The 21,753-nt window shown below is 42.0% G+C and overlaps 2 protein-coding genes across 2 annotated transcripts in view; one reads left to right on the forward strand and one right to left on the reverse strand.

Annotated features, from left to right (window-relative positions):
- The window catches only part of LOC117547177 (sulfhydryl oxidase 1-like), a 65,005-nt gene that overhangs the window by 10,957 nt on the left and 32,295 nt on the right, over nucleotides 1-21,753 (forward strand). Inside the window, 2 exon segments of the mRNA XM_034217730.1 lie at nucleotides 9,948-10,082; nucleotides 10,794-10,923. Of these exon segments, the coding sequence (XP_034073621.1) occupies nucleotides 9,948-10,082; nucleotides 10,794-10,923 (265 nt within the window).
- LOC117547178 lies at nucleotides 4,163-5,954 on the reverse strand. The gene is made up of 3 exons (XM_034217731.1): nucleotides 5,722-5,954; nucleotides 5,354-5,535; nucleotides 4,163-4,742 (listed from the first exon to the last, which is right to left on the reverse strand). The coding sequence occupies exons 1-3, from the start codon at nucleotides 5,927-5,929 to the stop codon at nucleotides 4,221-4,223; spliced, it is 912 nt and encodes a 303-aa protein (XP_034073622.1). The 5' UTR covers nucleotides 5,930-5,954; the 3' UTR covers nucleotides 4,163-4,220.

Below are 21,753 nucleotides of genomic sequence, written 5' to 3' on the forward strand. Positions count from 1 at the left end.
TGTTGATGTTCAGGTGTATATCAGTATGTAGTGCCTCTACTTTAAAGAGTCCTCTCCTGTTGATGTTCAGGTGTATATCAGTATGTAGTGTCTCTACTTTAAAGAGTCCTCTCCTGCTGATGTTCAGGTGTATATCAGTATGTAGTGTCTCTACTTTAAAGAGTCCTCTCCTGCTAATGTTCAGGTGTATATCAGTATGTAGTGTCTCTACTTTAAAGAGTCCTCTCCTGCTGATGTTCAGGTGTATATCAGTATGTAGTGTCCTCTACTTTAAGAGTCCTCTCCTGCTGATGTTCAGTTGTATATCAGTATGTAGTGTCCTCTACTTTAAAGAGTCCTCTCCTGCTGATGTTCAGGTGTATATCAGTATGTAGTGTCTCTACTTTAAAGAGTCCTCTCCTGCTGATGTTCAGGTGTATATCAGTATGTAGTGTCTCTACTTTAAAGAGTCCTCTCCTGCTGATGTTCAGGTGTATATCAGTATGTAGTGTCTCTACTTTAAAGAGTGGGTCTCTACTTTAAAGAGTCCTCTCCTGCTGATGTTCAGGTGTATATCAGTATGTAGTGTCTCTCCTTTAAAGAGTCCTCTCCTGCTGATGTTCAGGTGTATATCAGTATGTAGTGTCTCTACTTTAAAGAGTCCTCTCCTGCTGATGTTCAGGTGTATATCAGTATGTAGTCTCTCTACTTAAAGAGTCCTCATCCTGCTGATGTTCAGGTGTATATCAAGTATGTAGTGTCTCTACTTTAAAGAGTCCTCTCCTGCTGATGTTCAGGTGTATATCAGTATGTAGTGTCTCTACTTTAAAGAGTCCTCGCCTGATGATGTTCAGGTGTATATCAGTATGTAGTGTCTCTACTTTAAAGAGTCCTCTCCTGCTGATGTTCAGGTGTATATCAGTATGTAGTGTCTCTACTTTAAAGAGTCCTCTCTTGCTGATGTTCAGGTGTATATCAGTATGTAGTGTCTCTACTTTAAAGAGTCCTCTCCTGCTGATGTTCAGGTGTATATCAGTATGTAGTGTTTCTACTTTAAAGAGTCCTCTCTTGCTGATGTTCAGGTGTATATCAGTATGTAGTGTCTCTACTTTAAAGAGTCCTCTCCTGCTGATGTTCAGTTGTATATCAGTATGTAGTGTCTCTACTTTAAAGAGTCCTCTCCTGCTGATGTTCAGGTGTATATCAGTATGTAGTGTCTCTACTTTAAAGAGTCCTCGCCTGCTGATGTTCAGGTGTATATCAGTATGTAGTGTCTCTACTTTAAAGAGTCCTCTCCTGCTGATGTTCAGGTGTATATCAGTATGTAGTGTCTCTACTTTAAAGAGTCCTCTCCTGCTGATGTTCAGGTGTATATCAGTATGTAGTGTTTCTACTTTAAAGAGTCCTCTCTTGCTGATGTTCAGGTGTATATCAGTATGTAGTGTCTCTACTTTAAAGAGTCCTCTCCTGCTGATGTTCAGGTGTATATCAGTATGTAGTGTCTCTACTTTAAAGAGTCCTCTCCTGCTGATGTTCAGGTGTATATCAGTATGTAGTCTCTCTACTGTAAAGAGTCCTCTCCTGCTGATGTTCAGGTGTATATCAGTATGTAGTGTCTCTACTTTAAAGAGTCCTCTCCTGCTGATGTTCAGGTGTATATCAGTATGTAGTGTCTCTACTTTAAAGAGTCCTCTCCTGCTGATGTTCAGGTGTATATCAGTATGTAGTCTCTCTACTGTAAAGAGTCCTCTCCTGCTGATGTTCAGGTGTATATCAGTATGTAGTGTCTCTACTTTAAAGAGTCCTCTCCTGCTGATGTTCAGGTGTATATCAGTATGTAGTGTCTCTACTTTAAAGAGTCCTCTCCTGCTGATGTTCAGGTGTATATCAGTATGTAGTGTCTCTACTTTAAAGAGTCCTCTCCTGCTGATTTTCAGGTGTATATCAGTATGTAGTGTCTCTACTTTAAAGAGTCCTCTCCTGCTGATGTTCAGGTGTATATCAGTATGTAGTGTCTCTACTTTAAAGAGTCCTCTCCTGCTGATGTTCAGGTGTATATCAGTATGTAGTGTCTCTACTTTAAAGAGTCCTCACCACATGAGTAAAATGATGATTTTGATCTGGATGGGTCATCAGGGTGTGAGAGGTTACACCCTCATTATTGTGTTTGCTTAATGAGATTTGCTGAGTTTTTTTATTTCAGCGTAGCTCTGCCAAAACTTCCACCTGAGCTGAGGTCTAATTACCCAGAAAACACCTGTGAGGGGGAGCAGGACACAACATGAAATTAAACAGGGTTTCCCCGTGAAAGACACAGGGGTATGAAGCTGTGCAGACTCGCTTTTTATTTGGTGTAAATTACGTTCAAACATTAAAACATTCAGCCCTCTAGACTTCATACTTACTCAGAAACCTCATTCAAACTTCCACATCTTTCTGACATTATTCCTTTTACACAACTTAGAAATCCTTTCAGATGAAGACCCTTTTGAATATTACACTTAGTTTGGAGCGTGGTAAAGAGGCCTTCTTCTGATTATAACATTATCCAAATGTTCACTTTCTTCTTACGGCCCGTCCACACAGCGGCGTGCGTTGAAGCTTCCAACGCTTCTGCCCGTTCACTTTGAATGGGGTGACGTCACTTTTAGCCGAACTGCATTGTGGGAAGCGACGTGGAGCGTTGCTCGCTTCAAAAGTTGAGCAATGTTCAACTTTTGACGCCTCGACGGAGGCGTCAGCCAATGAAATCCCGTTTATGCAAATCTGCCAGTACAAGCGCTAGCCAATCAAACCGCGTGTATGCTGGGAGAGACTACGCAGGTCATTTCCTCATATTCCAAAAAATGGAGGGAAAATTCATTATAGCGGTAGAGAATCACCCGGTGCTGTATGATCAGTCTCTGTTCATCTACCGGGATACAAACCAGAGGAGCGAGGCATGGAGGGAGGTGGCAGAGACAGTGGGTGGAACTGGTAGGTTTTCGCCTGTTTGGGGATTTTATATCCAGTTTACTTCGTTTTAACATTGCTATTGCTTTGTATGTCGGGGGCGGGAGATTCTTGTGATTGGTCGCAAAAAATCCCCAAGCTTCAGACACGCCCACCTCCAAGCGTCAACGCACGCTGCTGTGTGGACGCTCCGTTACACGTCATAGCCAGCATTTCATATCAACGTCAGCTTTTCAGCACACAACATTCACACCGCAATGTCTCCAGGAATCACATGCTCTAGTTGGTTCACACTGCTTTTCACCCTAACTTTGAACCTCCCTTAACAAGACAAACCCACAATGTACACACACACACACACACATGAGGTCAGTGTGGTTGAGCTGTGTTACAGAAACCAGCCATTAGCCTCCCACTGACAAACAAAGCACAATGACAGACTGCCCGTTGTTATCTGTGGGGACCGGACTGCACACACTGCATTGTTCCTGCTGTCGATTAGTTTTATCCATCAGTTAGCAAGACGTTTGAAATGCAACTAGGGCTGGGAGATTTGGAGAATATATCAATATTTACTAAGAGGGGAAAGGCAATAATACGTCAGTAAATGCCCCACTGGTGAATTTAAAAACAGAGGTTGCTAACAAGTGTCTAAACGAGACGACTAAAGGTCCGGACACCAAAGACGGACCCGACTGTGGTGTCGCCTCACGTCTCCTGCGTCCTGGCCAAACAGTCGCACTGGAACACACCGCAAAGACTTCATTCGACGGCAAGGAAGCACGTACGCACTGCGCATGCGTGAGTGGCAATACATGTCCTTACCAGCAGGCGGCGGTAGTGTGTATTCGTCATTCAAAAGAGGCAACAACCGGAAGACAGACTGCGTGATATTACACAAATTACACATGTTTGTCAATCTTAACAAATAATTTCCATGTCAAAAAAGTCTGTCGTAAAACTGTTGAAATATAAGACTATGAAAAATACGCAACTAGAAAGACTACAGATCCCAGAGTCCCGGTCCCGCATGCTGGCTCTTAGGAACCGACTAACTCCCCTTGTGTGTATGCACAGCTCTCAACGTGCCCAGACTGGGAGTGATTTCCACCTCTTTTAATACTTTCCGCCTCGTTCTGAGAGAAAGGAGTGAAATGTTCCAACGTGACGGCCGTCTGGGTGTGTGGAGCGAGACGGGAGATGTAGGTCATTGAGCGGTTTCACACAAACAAAGTGTTACTTCAGTTTTATTTTTTTACTTGCAAAATTATCTTTGAAATTGACAAACATCATGTGGATACATTTGTGCTCGGCTTTTCCCCGTTCAGTTTCAAATGTTGAAGGAACTCATCACTCCAATCACCCAGAGGGAAAACACCCGTTAAATACTTGAAGAAGCTATTGTCCACGTCATGCAGGAAGTGTGGCAGCCGATCCTGTGGCACCTGCCGCAGTCTGTGTTCAAAGGTTTTTGAGTAGGCCGCGATGTCGTCATTATGTTCACCCGTGGAAGTTAAATGTTCCAGGGTCCTGCCCATCGTACGCATCAACGTTTCTGACGCCTCACTGGCGGACTCATCCAGCATCTTCCGGCTGCGCTTCACCCGAGGCCTTGGAGTGCCTAAGTGTCTGAGTGTGCTTGGCCCCTCTCTGAGCGGTGCCGGTGCGGACTCTGTTCCACAGATGGTGGGTTCTGCCAGGGGAGTGCGGGGCCTTGACTCAGCCTCAAAGAGGAAGGGCTCCTCAGGGGTGCTGGTCCAGGTTTCACTGCTGGTGCCATCGGGGGGGGGTTCTGCAGCCACCGGAGGTTCCTTAACATTTAAAAATAAATTCACAATTAGTTGGATTTAATACCATGGATTCTTAAAACTGTTTACTAAGCATTCATAACAAAACAATACCCTGAAATGTGTGTGCCATTCGTTCGGGTGTGGTCAAGTGTGGAAGGCACATTAGATGAATTGTGGTGGCTCTATTCAGATGCTAAAACACTTCTAGACAGATTGTGGAAGATAATGGGAGAAGGAGCCACCATCAGTATGAAAGGCTACATGTGGAAAGAGGGGCAGAAACCGTCTTGCAAATGTACATTTCAATCTTGAACAGCGGTAGACAGTAACAAAGTGCATTTACTTAAGTACTGTCCTGCTCCACTCAGTGTACTTTATACTGTGCTACATTTATTTGATAACTTTAGTCACTTTGAAGATTCAGAACAATACAAAATATAATCAAGAAATATTTGATCATGTATTATTCTAGGTTAAGATAAAAACGTTATTGGTCCCATGGTGAATTCATAAGCTACCCAGCTGTATGTAATGTCTTTCAATCAGCTCCTCCTTTACCAGCTGCAACATTCATGTTTCTAAATGAAAGAAGCAAGACACACTTATCTTTACTCAACAAATCAAATAGTTACCGTGACGGTGAGGTTTGAAGTACTCTCTCTCCTCCTGGTGTAGGGCTCGAGAAACTGCAGCCTGGTCAGGATCCACTGCTGTCTGCCCGTCGTTGGTGCTCCACAGCTACCCGAAGGTGCAAGTCTCCTGTACCGGGTGTGCTGGGTTCGCAGAGAATCCCACTTCATCCTGAGCTCTTTCTCTGAAGCACACAAACCATTTAAGCATTGTGGCTCGTTAGCATGTCCAATTCATCTCTACATGCAGTGCCAAACAAGTAGCAACAGCTAGCAACAAATAACAACACAACGCAAGGTTGAAATAACTAATTATATTTCACGTTAACGTCACTGTAGGTTTCTGCTAAAGAGAAACAAGAGACTGTTACCTGGGAAACCAAGTTGAGTTGCGATCTCTCGCCAGAGTCCGCTTTTCGCTGCTCGGCTCGCGTACCGCTTCTCTGTGATGTCGAACAGAGCTGGCCTCTCCTGGATCAAGCTGATGAGTTGGTCTTCGGTTTCTTCATTCCAGATCGCCATGATGTAAAATAAGTTCCTTCGTTTGTTTGCGTACCTCACTTCCGTTTCGCTTCTCATGCACTGATTCGCTAAGCTGAACAGCCAATCAGAGTGATTTATTTTGCCGACAACCTCCGCTCCCGATTCCCCATGTTCAGTCGGGAGGTCGGCTTCATCTGAACACAAACCCCCCTGTTGGTCAAAGTGTGTAAAACAGGCAGATTGGACATCTCAACAGTGTGCTCTATCTCAGGGGTTCCCAACCCCCGGTCCGCGGACCGGTACCGGGCCGCGGAGGTGTTACTGCCGGGCCGCGAAATAGCTGTGAGTTTATCGTAATATTTGCAGAATTATAAATATATAAAAATATTTTTATCATAATGTTTTTTTCAAAAAGTGTTTAATTTTTGCACCTATACCAGTCATATTATTTCATCCAGTAGCCTAGTTAATCTTTCACCAGGAAACCGTTGAAAATGGCTTTTATGATGTTCCGAGGGATTCGGCGGCTCAGCCTGGTCTCAGCCTCTTGTTCGCACGAGAAAGTTACCGGTGCTCCAAGTAGGAAGAGGAGCACAGGAGACAACCGTTTCATTGCAGACTGTTATGTTTATGTGGGGAAATGGCAGTGCATACATTATTTGAGATATATTTCAAACTCAGACTTCATTTTAAGGACATGTCGGCCAGGGGTGTAGAGCTATATGTTTATTTTATAGCTTTTCTTTTTAATGACTGATTTTAAATGCCATTTTCTTAATGTCTTTCATTTTTTTGTAAAGCACTTTGAATTGCCTTGTGTTGGAAAGTGCTATATGAATAGACTTGCCTTGCCTTTGTTTAAGCACCGAATTGGCAGAACAGGAGAGTAAACCAGTCTGCTTTGATCTATGAATTTGTGTCCGGGACTCTCACGGTATCTGCTGCCCGCAGCTGTTTGAAGGAAAACCTCCTTCACTTCATGAAAGGGCTGCAGGCAGCATCAGGAGGCAGCGGGACGTATAACTCCGCCTCTGAGAAGTGCAGCACCAGCGCGCCGAGAGCGGTGCCTTTTTACGCACCGCCTTCGCTGTGTTTACCTTCATCAGAACAGCGAGTTCAGGCTACTAGGTGTTAACCACACACACTTCTACACACACCTCTACACACATCTCTACACACATCGAACTGCCCGATTACTCCCCCTTTTATTAGTTTTATGAAGGAGATGTGAAGGAGATCACCAAGGCGCATGATGTGTGTGTGTGCTCTGCTCAGCTCTGTGTTTGTGTCTGTCCGACACCGGCATTTGTTTTCAAATGACCATGAACAGTAATTGACACACATCTGGCTAACTCCATAGGTAGCCTTAATAATATTCGTAAGCTTAACCATGTTGTAGCCTGAGAAAGGCTAAACCATATCAAATATTTATTAACTACATTATCTCATTTAGCTGTAGCTTTTATAAACAAACAAAAAGACGTATTGACGAGTCGTTGAACCAGGGACCCTGCAGGTGTGAGTCACCTGCTTTCCGGCTGAGCCACAGCACACACACTGAATCTAGTTGAAAACACTGGAGAGTACTTATTCCTGTATTTATTCATTTATTTATTTATTGATGTTTTTATTCCTACTTTTATTTATGCTTTTATTCATTTATACTGATGACATGTTCCGACCTCTATAGGTGAGGGTCTGAGCTCTCTTGATTTCATCGTGTCACCGGGCCCGGGTACAGGAAGGGTAATATCGTTCTTATTACACATCCATGGGTAATATGAGCGTTGTGGTTCAACTGATCTAAAGCACTTCCTGAAGCAGTCACGTGGTATCGACTGGCAGCGAGGCTTCGTTTGTCATCGGTGACGTCACTGGCTCAAAACGCTACAAGCCTCGATATAAGCTTCACAAAAAGCTTCGGGGATTACTCGATACACGCTCCAAAGCCTCGGCGCAATACGTAACATCACTAGCGACAGGACGCTCATCGACGGCCAGACATCTATCGACGGCCGAAATCGGCTTGGTGTGTCCGGGCCTTAAGCGTCATCACGCCCAACATTAGCCTCCTTTAGCTTAGCGGTGGTGACGTGAAGTCATGTGACCGTACTGTAGTTCCTTTATAGCCCAACATTAGCCTCCTTTAGCTTAGCGGTGGTGAGGTGAAGTCATGTGACCGTGCTGTAGTTCCTCTATAGCCCAACATTAGCCACCTTTAGCTTAGCGGTGGTGACGTGAGGTCATGTGACCGTGCTGGAGTTCCTTTATAGCCCAACATTAGCCACCTTTAGCTTAGCGGTGGTGACGTGAAGTCATGTGACCGTGCTGGAGTTCCTTTATAGCCCAACATTAGCCACCTTTAGCTTAGCGGTGGTGAGGTGAAGTCATGTGACCGTGCTGGAGTTCCTTTATAACCCAACATTAGCCACCTTTAGCTTAGCGGTGGTGAGGTGAAGTCATGTGACCGTGCTGGAGTTCCTTTATAACCCAACATTAGCCACCTTTAGCTTAGCGGTGGTGACGTGAAGTCATGTGACCGTGCTGTAGTTCCTTTATAGCCCAACATTAGCCGCCTTTAGCTTAGCGGTGGTGACGTGAAGTCATGTGACCGTGCTGGAGTTCCTTTATAGCCCAACATTAGCTTTTTACTTCAGAAATCATAAAGTGGTGTTAATATGTGGAGATTATCCTGCTGAACAAAACGTGTAAATATCATAAACGTTGAGATTATTTTCTGCAATAATCCAAAATCACATGGAGAAATCCCATTGGACCAGGGAGATGCTGATGTATACATCTTTTATGTTCTCTACCTCGTATATATCAATATGTTTGCATGTATCAAGCTTTTTACAGTAATTTCCATTCAGCTTGATTTGAAATCCACAAACATCCTTTTGTTCCACTCACGACATCTTAGCTTTTTATCCCTTCTCATTACCTGAACCCTATTCACGGGAATACCTTCAAACATCTGGCCTCTTAATGGGATCAGAGCATCAGAACGCTCCCATTATTCTCCGTCATAAAGCCTGCAAATCCACCGCTGTTCCCGCCTCTTTGTTTGGCTGTTTCAATAACTTGGCATGCAAAGAGGACTCTTTTTAGTTGACAAATGCAAAAAGGAAATGATTTATTGCTGATTTATTTATTCACCCCCTCCTCTTCAGCCCCCCTCATCTCCATCACTGTACAGAGGGGAGCTTTTTTAATTCTTGCATGAAAACAAAGCCATTGCTTTTCCCGGCTTCACCTGCCAAACAAGAGGCGGCCGCACGGCGACAGATGGCCTCCCATCATCGCTGAATGTCTGATTGATCGTGTGTGTGTGTGTGTGTGTGTCTCATATCCGTCATGCATGTAATGTGTGCAGGTCCCAGGTGAATGCATTTGATGCCTGCCCTCGATGCTGGATGAATGACTCTCTATACACATCTGTAGACTCCCACTCAAAACACACGCTTGCAGACACACACACACACACACACACACACACACACACACACACACACGTGTAATACAGTACTGGGCTAGTATCCATCCTCCTTATTACCATCCTGCTCCAGCTAAAATGCATTTTATTTACTATATTAAAATGTACCTATATACAAACGCGTACAAATACATATGTGTTCAATTCATACATAATCACGAGGTGCCCAAAGCTAAATAATTATTTCATTAACTAAAACAAGTACAATTAATATGATACATTTAATATAAAATAAATGATCAGAATCAAGTTTATTCCCAGTTTACACATACAAGGAATTTGCTTTGGGGTGTGGTGGTGTGAACATAAACCACATCCTTATTATCATTATTATTATATATTATTGGGTATATTTAAGCATGCATTATCATCTCACTTTCAGCTGCTCTGCTCTTGATGAAACTGATCTATTAGACACTACTGTGTATCAAATTGTAATGATTGATTTTATTACTTCATGAATTGTACTTAACAGACGGTACGTGGTTTGTCATGCTTTGCTTTCTGTCATTTTGTTCATGTATGTCTGTAACATGTTGTTTTTGTCGGGACCCCCTTGAAAACGAGATGGTGCATCTCAAGGGGTTTATCCTAATAAATAAATGTCTATTCCCTCAGGAACATGGAGGCTCGTGTTTTCTACTCCTACGCCCTCCAGAGGCTGCCGGGGGTGGTGCGTTCAGGGAAGCCTCCTCCGGTAGATGTGGCAGTTCTGAGGAACAACACCGAGGAGCCATGGAGACCCTTCAACAGGTGAGGACACACACACACACACACTCACACACACACTCACACACACTCACGGCAGTGGCTCAGTCAGTAGGGGCTTGGACTGTGAGCTGTAGGGTCGCCGGTTCAAGTCCCCGACCAGACCTAAATATGGAGTGTGGATTGCTACTTGGAGAGGTCCCAGTTCACCTCCTGCCCTGCCGTGGTGAGGCACCGGACACCCCCTTCCCCCCCACTCCCATTGCTCCCCGGGCGCTGTACAATAGCTGCCCACTGCTCCTAGTACTAGACTCCTGGTGCTAGGATGGGTTAAAAGCAGAGAACACATGTCACTGTGTGTGCTGTGTGACCATTGAAGAGGGGTTCATCTACACACTGCAAAAACTGCCCTTCTCTCATCTGGATCACCTGCTGACATGGTGTGTGTGTGTGTGTGTGTGTGTGTGTGTGTGTGTGTGTGTGTGTGTGTGTGTGTGTGTGTGTGTGTGTGTGTGTGTTGTGTGTGTGTGTGTGTGTGTGTGTGTGTGTGTGTGTGTGTGTGTGTGTGTGTGTGTGTGTGTGTGTGTGTGTGTGTGTGTGTGTGTGTGTGTGTGTGTGTGTGTGTGTGTGTGTGTGTGTGTGTGTGTGTGTGTGTGTGTGTGTGTGTGTGTGTGTGTGTGTGTGTGTGTGTGTGTGTGTGTGTGTGTGTGTGTGTGTGTGTGTGTGTGTGTGTGTGTGTGTGTGTGTGTGTGTCAGGTCCAGAATGTACATGGCTGATCTGGAGTCAGCGATGCATTACTCTCTGAGGGTGGAGCTCGCTGCTCACACACTCATCAGAGGAGAGGAGCTGACCTCTCTGAGGAAATACATCTCTGTACTGACTAAGGTAAGAGAGAGAGGATCACACACACACACACACACACACACACACACACACACACACACACACACACACATCAGAGAAGATGCCCTGAGCTCTCTGAGGAAATACATATCTGTACTGACTAAGGTAAGACAACTAGGAACACACACACACACACATTCCATTTTTTATGACATGAAATACTTTGACATAACTATTTTAAAGCGTTTTTATGAAATGACCTTTTTTTGTTTTATGTATATATGACATACTATGACAATTTAGATATGTTTTACTTTTTTATTATACGATGTACTTTGTCTTTTCATGACTATTTACTCCCTTCATCCAATCATGTTTGTATTATTGTGAGCTGTGTTTGTACCTGTGTGTGTAAGAATAATATCCCAGAATACAATCATTTACATTTACATGTATATCTATCTCAAACACTTTCTAAATCTCCCTTCTAACTCTAAAAGATATTCAAAACGTAGGCCACAAAGACTGTTTGTACCACAGCTATTGCAGGAGCTTTCAAACATTTCATATATTGTACATTTGATAAATACAAAACATATTTAAAGGTCCCATGTCATGCTTTTCCGGTTATCACCCGTCCCCTTGTGTTATGAAGGTTGTTCTGCATGTAAACGCTCTGCAGAGTCACAAACCCTCAAAGTGCACTCTGTAGCGAGTAAACCTCTAACACAGAGAAGACCTGTCTGTGCTGCCCCAGAACGCCTCGTTGGACAATTCTCCTTTTCCATTGTTTGCTTCCTGGGTTCTGTGACGTGTGAAAACCCAGATCAACAACAAATGACCGGATTGGCCCAAATGGACCAATCCTTGGAGCTCCTCACACACCAGGATCGCTTGGCTAACTAACAGGGAGTCCCATTGACTTGCATAGAGCTCCCTGAACGCTGGTAATAGACGAGTTGGGATGGTGGAGGAATGCTCTCCACAGACCCATTCTCACAGCGTTAGAAACCTTTTTCTTTCTCAATATCAAGCCACACTTATTGTTTTTACTTCGGCTGTGAGTGTTTGCGTGCTCAGGGTGAGTTTAGCTTGTTCTCTCTGTATCGCCGACCCGGAATCCTGTCCGCTCCTCGCAGCAACGAGCCTCTGCAACGTCCCGACCAATCAGAGCACACTGGGCTCACAGGGAGGGGGGGGGCAGGAGCTCCAACAAGCCGTGTAGGACAGAGAGTGAATACACAGACTATACAGAGATGCTGTGAGAAACCAATGTGAGTTTGGAACATTGAACAATTTAAATCTATTTTAGTAGACCTCAACAATGGAATTATGATCAGTAGAAATGGCCATGCCATGGGACCTTTAAAGTTCTGAGAGTGCTGCAGTTACGGCAGGTCACCACTAGATGGAGTGAGACAGCAGAATGAGTGATGTGTGGACCTGAGTGTTTCAGCATGTAGCTCAAACAGCCCTCTAACACATCATTACTGTGTCTTTATTAAACAAGGAAACACACACATTAAAATACATTAATATCAAAGAGAGAAGAGATACTAGAGTCATGAGCTCATTTCCAGTCCTTGAGCAGGTACACACATAACAAGTCATGACATAGTCTCTATCACACTAAGCATTATAACACCTATGAAAGTACAAATCTATCAAATATAAATACCAGCACATGTATCATTACAAGTCAAATTAATGGAAGCTCAACATCCATTTCTTTGGAAAATTGGAAAAAAGCGTGAGAAATAAACATGTTTTTATTCTTTCAGACTCCATTACAGTATTTAGCCAATGTCCCCTGTTCATTTTTTGATGACACATACACACACACACACATATTATTGAATGTAGGAGTGGATGCCATTGACTTCCGCAGCACACACACTCTCTCTCTCCTGGGTGTTGTTGACCCTCTTCATGTTTGATCTCCGGGGGATTGAAGCGTGGCTGACACACTATTCCTCTTCCTCTTCTTCCTCATTTCTGTAAATTCTTGCAAATGTGCCGCTCAACTGTGATTGCTTAAAAACGACCAGTCTTCCCTTCATCGTTCCTTCAGTTTCTTTGTAGTTTACTTTTTACCTTTACTACTTTATTCCAAATTACTCTTTGTATTGAATTTTTCTCCATGTTTGTTTGATTTATCAGCTTCTGCTTTCATTCCATATTTCTGACCACATGCTCTGAAGTGTGCCAGACTCTCTCTGATTATATCTCTCTCTCTGGGGAGGCGTTGTAGCAAGCCGCTGTGTGTGTGTGTCTGTGTGTGTGTGTGTCTGTGTGTGTGAGTGTCTGTCTGTGTGTGTGTGCGTGTCTGTCTGTCTGTCTGTCTGGTGTGTGTGTGTGTCTGTGTGTGTGTGTGTGTGTGTGTGCGTGTGTGTGTCTGTGTGTGTAGGTCTGTGTGTGTGTGTGTCTGTGTGTGTGTGTGTGTGTCTGTGTGTGTGTCTGTGTGTGTGTGTGTGTGTGTGTGTGTGTGTGTCTGTGTGTGTGTGTGTCTGTGTGTGTAGGTGTGTGTGTGTGTGTGTGTGTCTGTGTGTGTGTGTGTGTGTGCGTGTGTGTATCTGTGTGTGTAGGTGTGTGTGTGTGTCATTAGCCCCAGTTTGTTTGGTCCACAGCAGCTGCAGGTCCCACTGGTGGTTTGTAGCCTGGCTTTGTGCAGCAGAGGAGGCGTCAGTGTGAGCGTCGTGTTGTCGTTTGTTTGAGTGATTTCAAAATATTTTGCAAATATTAATCTCATCTGCAAATACACAAATGGATTCCACATATAATAAGAACATCTGAGAATCATGAATTTACAAATAAACACAGGTAAATGTGTGAATCCAGTTTGTTTTTGTGGATCTCAAATCTGTGTTTGTGGATCGGCTTTTTACACACACCGTTTTTTGAGACAATCTTCGAATGAAAATCTACACTTTTCTCTCTGTCTTTGTCGGGTAATTCAACCAGTTGTTGTGTTTTTGTGGTGTCTGGATGTGCTGCTTTCTGTTTTCTGTTCTTTGGGAAACGTTTTCTTAATTTGCCTTTAGAATCAGCTGCTGAGCCTTTATTCTGAAGTTACTAAACAACATATTTCGGTTTTACAATTCAGTTTTCACATTGTTTTTTCCTCAGTTTGAGTTATTACCCTTATATCCTAGAGTTTTGGGGAACGTAATAAATGAGGTACTTCCCAGGATGAGAAACAAGAGAGACATTGTATTTGTTGTCTTTTAAATGTTGAGATTGTCGGCACATACAGTAACAAACACATTTGATATTATATCTCATGTGCAAATGATCAGAAAACTAAATATATTGACGGATTAGAAGAAGAACCATTTTTCCTCTGCTGTTGTTTTCATCTTTATTCGAATGACTGATTGATAAGAAATGACGTCAATGTTCTTTGATCATTGACGTCATATGCAAATATCTGACACCTGAACTGTGTGTGTGTGTGTGTGTGTGTGTGTGTGTGTGTGTGTTGTGTTGTGTGTTGTGTGTGTGTGTGTGTGTGTGTGTGTGTGTGTGTGTGTGTGTGTGTGTGTGTGTGTGTGTGTGTGTGTGTGTGTGTGTGTGTGTGTGTGTGTGTGTGTGTGTGTGTGTGTGTGTGTGTGTGTGTGTGTGTGTGTGTGTGTGTGTGTGTGTGTGTGTGTGTGTGTCATGTGATGAGATTAGAGTGACTCACGTTGTCCGGACCTCAGTGAGTGTGTCATCACTTCACAGCGCTGACACACTTCCTCCATCATGACACACTTTCCATTTTTACTAATTGGAATAATTAGTGGAGAATGCATTAGCATACAAGTGTATTAGCATGGGTGGTGTTGTGTTTGTGTGCGTGTGTGTGTTCAGTAATTTGACCTACTTAAGTGAGCCATAAACATAAAAAGGGGAAAAGGGGAGTCTTATGTCAAAATAATAAAGTCTAAAGTTTTATTATATAGTTATTTATGTATAAGGCTGACACTTATTTTCTTGATTAATTTAATCATAGTGTTCTACCTTATGCTTCGTCTGCTCTAGGGTTTCCACATTGTCTTATTTTATGTTGGTACCTCTCTTTAGAGCTTACTTGCTTTTACTTGCATAGCATTATCTGCTTTATCAACCTTTAACTTGCCTAAATAACTGTGTTTAAGCTTTTAATGAACTGTTATCAGAGATTTGCTTGTTAGATATAGCGACGTTAATGTAAAGTAGTGTAGCTAGTTAGCTTGTTAAATAGTTAGCTAACATTCAAGAGTTAGCTTGTAGTTGTGAAGCTAAGGTAAGCTTGCTAACTAGTTGAATATATAGCTAGTTAGCTTGTTAAATAGAAAGCTAACATTCAGTAGTTTGCTTGTTAGTTATGTAGCTAACGTACGCTTGCTAACTAGTTGGATATAAAGCTAGTTAGCTTGTTAAATAGTAAGCTAACATTCAGTAGTTTGCTAGTTAGTTATGTAGCTAACGTACGCATGCTAACTAGTTGGATATAAAGCTAGTTAGCTTGTTAAATAGTAAGCTAACATTCAGTAGTTTGCTTCTTAGTTACAGTATGTAGATAATATATTGCTTGCTAACTAGTTGGATATATAGCTAGTTAGCTTGTTAAATAGTTGGCTAACATTCAGTAGTTTGCTTGTTAGTTATGTAGCTAATGTAAGCTTGCTAATTAGTTGGATATATAGCTAGTTAGCTTGTTAAATAGTTGGCTAACGTTCACTAGTTTGATAGATGGATATCTAACGTCTGGTAGCCAGTATGTTAGCTAGTTAGCTTATAAGATAGATAGCTAACATTAGCTAGCTAAGTAGCACACTGACCGGATAATTGATTTTGGTCCAAAAATTGCGTTTACTTAATGAAAAACAAGAAGAAAAACATGGACATTTCACATTTAAGAAGCTAGAGCTAGGTATTGGTTGCCATTTTTGCTGAAAAGTGACTTAAATATCAAAACAGACGCTTTTAAATATCCTCTTCATGACCTGTTTCGTGTGCATCTTAAGGACAAGCAATATCTGTGTGCGAATGAATTCATGTTCTTCATGTATATTAATATGTTTTATCCTGACCTAAAAAAATAATGTCCAAGAATATTAATTCCACAAATTGTTTGTTTGTTTCCAATCCACAATCCTCCCATCATTGCATCTCCGTCCCAACATGTAAACATGGGGGTTGTTGTTTTTTTTCTTCTTCTATTATTTCGTGTTGTTGTTGTTGCCCCCGCTCATAATATTACTAGATTTACTGTCTTGTCAGGCTGAAGCCGGATTTATGGAGCCTTACATGCATATGAGGATTAAAACAGTGTTTCTTGGGAAGCATGAGAGCATTACAGCGAGGTTTTTAAGGATTACCTCCATCCTGCTTTTCTTGAAAGAAGCCCAGAGGGGCCGGGAATAAAACAAAGAATTAAGAGAGGGGGGGAGGTTAGGATTCACCATTATCACGCCACCACTCAGGACATAAAGTTAACATACAACTAATACCAGAGGTGGAAGAAGAACTCTGTTGTGTTTTTCTTTAAAGGGGCCCCTTTAGTGTATCTACTGGGATGTGTCTCCATGCTTTAATGTTCAAAAAGCTCTTTATTGTTCTCATACTGCCTGTGCTGCAGCACCTCTTTTCACCCTCTGTCTGAAACCAGAGCCCAGTCTGCTCTGATTGGTTAGCTGGCCGGCTCTGTTGTGATTGGTCAACCGCTTAAAGATGTCCCGCCCCTTAGACTATCACTTACAATGTGTCAGAGCCAATCAGAGCGAGTACTTTCATTAGAAGCGAATTTATTTGTGGAAAAAAATTGTATTGGCTATTTGTCGACTATGAATATATTTGACGGCCCTAATTACTGTTCCTAAATCTAAAAAGTAGTGGAGCAAAAGTATGAAGTACCATAACATGAATATAGTCAGGTAAAGTACAACAACTTTCAATTCATACTCAAGTCAATATACATCATTCCAATTATGATCAAAAGTCAGTCAGCAATTTCTGTGTGTGTGGTATAAACAGGAAGACCAAACTGCTGTTTCCCACCGTCTCCAAGACTACAAATATTTACAAATATGTATATACTTCATACATACACAAAATTAAAAAGGGACAATAATAAACATAGAAACATGACACGGTTGTAGACCAAAACAGATGAGAGGAATGCTTTTCTCAGCGGAAACCTGTCTTTATGGATCAATTACTGTCCTAATAATGTCCAATTCTTATAGAAAATGTCCACTCAGTGACAGTAGAAAACAGGCTGTGTTTTCCTCTCTTTGGCTCATGCCCCCCCCCCCCCCCCCCTCTCATAGAGTATTACTGAGGGTCTTCCTCCCCCCCCCATAGAGCATTACTGAGGGTCTTCCTCCCTCCCTCTCCACCACGAGAGGTTTCTCAAGTGCTCCTGATACTAATCGGATCAGGGTGACATATTGCTGGGTGAAGGGGATTGTCATGGTCCAACTGGGGCGGGGGGCAGGAGTGTGTGTGTGTGCGTGTGTGTGTGTATGTATGTGTGTGTGTGTGTGTGTGTGTGTGTGTGTGTTTACAGACAGTGTTCCCATTATGGACTCTTACGTATGTTATATAATCATTTAAAGGTTTATTTCATTTGAATTGGATATTATAACGTCTTGTTTCCAGGAGGGTTTCTTTTTGTTGTTTAAGTGATGGCAGTGTTTATTTATAGCACATTTTAACACCAAGGCAGTTCAAAAACAAGATTCAAATCAATCAAGACAAAAGAACAACATTGTAAAATCACATTTAAATAACACAATTATCCTTAAAGAGCAGAGTAAAGGGGATTTGGGATGAGAGTGGATGAGGCTTATAGTAAAAAACTATAATTTGGAGCCACTTTTAGCCCTTTTAAACACTTATTATGATCAAAATAGAAATAAAATCAAGCTAAAGTAGGTATAACATAGAAGTAAAAAGTGACAAAAATGCTGCTTTTTATGTGAAAAGTTATTTGATTCAGTAAAAGGCAACAGCAATCTTCTTAACAAATGTAGAAACTGTTTTGTAGAGACTGTTTGCTGTACTTTTCTACTTTAACACTCCTAAATGAAGTCTATATTCTCCCATAGTCACCTGAAAGTGTACGCTGTCACTTCAACCGTCTTTCTTTCATCATCTGTCACAGTTTTTGACACATAATTCTTCTTAAAATCAGTGATAATATTTGGCATATTGATTGACATTGTGCTCCATCCACGATCAAATCCAAAGAGTTCAACAGAAGAAATCCGTGTTGTTGAAACAGAGCGACTCATGAATACTGTTGCTGTGGTGACGCTGCAGTAAACCCTTTAAGTGAGGAAACACCTGCGTTTCTCTCCTGGTTAAATTCATACGGCTCTTAATGAGCTTTACTGAGCGCTCGCCACCCGGACCTCAGATCCAGACATAAACCAATTATATCTCTCTCCAGCAGCAACAGAGGCCTTTGTCTGAGCCTCAAACACATCCCTTAGTGTGTGTGCACATCTCCGTGAAGTCTACTGAGATATATTCAGTCGATTAGTGTCTCTACTGGGACATGTCTCCATGCTTTATGTCTCCTTTTTAGTGTCTCTACTTTAAAGAGTCCTCTCCTGCTGATGTTCAGGTGTATATCAGTATGTAGTGTCTCTACTTTAAAGAGTTCTCTCCTGCTGATGTTCAGGTGTATATCAGTATGTAGTGTCTCTACTTTAAAGAGTCCTCTCCTGCTGATGTTCAGGTGTATATCAGTATGTAGTGTCTCTACTTTAAAGAGTCCTCTCCTGCTGATGTTCAGGTGTATATCAGTATGTAGTGTCTCTACTTTAAAGAGTCCTCTCCTGCTGATGTTCAGGTGTATATCAGTATGTAGTGTCTCTACTTTAAAGAGTTCTCTCCTGCTGATGTTCAGGTGTATATCAGTATGTAGTGTCTCTACTTTAAAGAGTCCTCTCCTGCTGATGTTCAGGTGTATATCAGTATGTAGTGTCTCTACTTTAAAGAGTCCTCCTGCTGATGTTCAGGTGTATATCAGTATGTAGTGTCTCTCCTTTAAAGAGTCCTCTCCTGCTGATGTTCAGGTGTATATCAGTATGAAGTGTCTCTACTTTAAAGAGTCCTCTCCTGCTGATGTTCAGGTGTATATCAGTATGTAGTGTCTCTACTTTAAAGAGTCCTCTCCTGCTGATGTTCAGGTGTATATCAGTATGTAGTGTCTCTACTTTAAAGAGTCCTCTCCTGCTGATGTTCAGGTGTATATCAGTATGTAGTGTCTCTACTTTAAAGATTCCTCTCCTGCTGATGTTCAGGTGTATATCAGTATGTAGTGTCTCTACTTTAAAGAGTCCTCTCCTGCTGATGTCCAGGTGTATATCAGTATGTAGTGTCTCTACTTTAAAGAGTCCTCTCTAAAAGGCCTCTGGGACAAAGGTTAAGCAAATCAGTGAGTCTGGTTAAGTGGTCGGTGTAACACACAGATCCAGTTAGAGGGTGATGAACAGACGTGTGTGTGTGTGTGTGTGTGTGTGTGTGTGTGTGTGTGTGTGTGTGTGTGTGTGTGTGTGTGTGTGTGTGTGTGTGTGTGTGTGTGTGTGTGTGTGTGTGTGTGTGTGTGTGTGTGTGTGTGTGTGTGTGTGTGTGTGTGTGTGTGTGTGTGTGTGTGTGTGTGACAATTTAAAAAGACTCATTGATGCAAAACAAAACAGGTCATCACATGTTGGATGACGTGAACTCTCTGCCGTCTGCGCTCTTTTTTTTCATTCTCAGATTCACTTTGTAGAAATCTTTCACCCCCATGCACTTAGACTCTGACTTAAAAAGAAATAGTAAGAGTTATGCTTTACCTTGCTCTGTTGTTTGAAGGGTGTAAAACAAAGGGAATCCTCATAAAATTACCTGCTAAATATTGTTAAAATTAAATAAATAAACACAACAAAAGTAAGTTTACTTGTGTCCTAGTTGAGTTCAAGTAGAATCTAGATTTTACATTTTCTAATTTTCCAATCAGACTGAGTGGTTAATCCACAGATCACTAAGGAAATGATCGTTCCAGTATCTGCAGACGTAAACAGAAGTAACCATGGACGTCGTGTGTTTGCCCGTCTGTATTTCTGAGAAGTGCCACCATTATCATCATTATCATAAACGGCTGCACAGACAGGCTTACAGTAAGAATAGGAGGCACATTAACCGATGCATTAAAGCGCTTTACTCCTCAGACATCAGCTGTTTTGTGTGTGTGTGTGTGTGTGTGTGTGTGTGTGTGTGTGTGTGTGTGTGTGTGTGTGTGTGTGTGTGTGTGTGTGTGTGTGTGTGTGTGTGTGTGTGTGTGTGTGTGTGTGTGTGTGTGTGTGTGTGTGTGTGTGTGTGTGTGTGTGTGTGTGTGTGTGTGTGTGTGTGTGTGTGTGTGTGTGTGTGTGTGTGTGTGTGTGTGTGTGTGTGTGTGTGTGTGTGTCACTCTGTCATCACTGGATTTCCTCAGCGTGGTGTTTCCTTTCCGTTGTGGTTGTTTCCATGGTGGTGCAGCTCTGACAGGATGTAAACACACATCAGGAGGAGAGAGACTCTGGATAAGTGGTTGTTAGTGGCTTAGGAAAGTGGTCTTAATGAAGGCTGAGGCTTAGTGCGGCTGCTGTCACATTTACACAGTTTCTCTCCCGGGAAAACACTCAAACCACAGCTTCTGTGTACAGTTAGCTCGAGGCTACGCTAACATGTACACACATCCTTTACTCAAGTAGAAGTACAGATACTCGTGTTTAAAAAATACTCTGGTGAAAGTAGAAGTACTGACTAAACTTCTTTACTCAAGTAAAAGTAAAGAGGCTTTGAAATGTACTTCAGTAAAAAGTACCCATAACTAGCAGCTGCTTTAAAGAGTACCTGACCTCCCTTTATATTAATAGAACAATAATGTCATTGTTAGCTAATGAATGTTTCCATGCTGAACAACGGCAACATGACAACGTTTCCATTGGTCCCTCTTCTTTAGAGAAGACCAGGAAATGATGGATACACGGATCGTGTTCAAATCAATAGGCACGCAATGACTCTAAAGAATAATGATCACGCATCAAACACACATTCAGACTAAAGGAACCAGCTGTTTGGAAAATGAGAGAAGTATAAAGTACAGGTATTTGAGTTCAACATGTAAGAAGTATAAAGTACAGGTATTTGAGTTCAACATGTAAGAAGTAGAAAGTACAGGTATTTGTGTTCAACATGTAAGAAGTAGAAAGTACAGGTATTTGAGTTCAACATGTAAGAAGTAGAAAGTACAGGTATTTGTGTTCAACATGTAAGAAGTAGAAAGTACAGGTGTTTGTGTTCAACATGTAAGAAGTAGAAAGTACAGGTATTTGAGTTCAACATGTAAGAAGTAGAAAGTACAGGTATTTGTGTTCAACATGTAAGAAGTAGAAAGTATAGGTATTTGAGTTCAACATGTAAGAAGTAGAAAGTACAGGTATTTGAGTTCAACATGTAAGAAGTAGAAAGTACAGGTATTTGAGTTCAACATGTAAGAAGTAGAAAGTACAGGTATTTGTGTTCAAAGTGTAAGAAATAGAAAGTACAGGTATTTGTGTTCAACATGTAAGAAGTAGAAAGTACAGGTATTTGAGTTCAACATGTAAGAAGTAGAAAGTACAGGTATTTGAGTTCAACATGTAAGAAGTAGAAAGTACAGGTATTTGTGTTCAAAGTGTAAGAAGTAGAAAGTACAGGTATTTGTGTTCAACATGTAAGAAGTAGAAAGTACAGGTATTTGTGTTCAACATGTAAGAAGTAGAAAGTACAGGTATTTGTGTTCAACATGTAAGAAGTAGAAAGTACAGGTATTTGTGTTCCTTCCGGCGCAGACTGAAAACTCATCTCTTTCGACTCCACTTCGAGCGATAGAAT

The sequence above is a fragment of the Gymnodraco acuticeps genome, unplaced genomic scaffold (assembly GCF_902827175.1).
Source record: "Gymnodraco acuticeps unplaced genomic scaffold, fGymAcu1.1, whole genome shotgun sequence".
Lineage (NCBI taxonomy): Eukaryota > Metazoa > Chordata > Actinopteri > Perciformes > Bathydraconidae > Gymnodraco > Gymnodraco acuticeps.

What these genes read in the sequence shown, in the direction of transcription:
- LOC117547178 (XM_034217731.1), bottom strand. Translation starts at nt 5,929, where the DNA reads ATGAGAAGCGAAACGGAAGTGAGGTACGCAAACAAACGAAGGAACTTA. An exon ending in AACTCAACTTGGTTTCCCAG is followed by an intron (nt 5,536 to 5,721) that starts GTAACAGTCTCT and finishes TGTGTGCTTCAG; the next exon opens with AGAAAGAGCTCAGGATGAAG. An exon ending in CTTCAAACCTCACCGTCACG is followed by an intron (nt 4,743 to 5,353) that starts GTAACTATTTGA and finishes TTAAATGTTAAG; the next exon opens with GAACCTCCGGTGGCTGCAGA.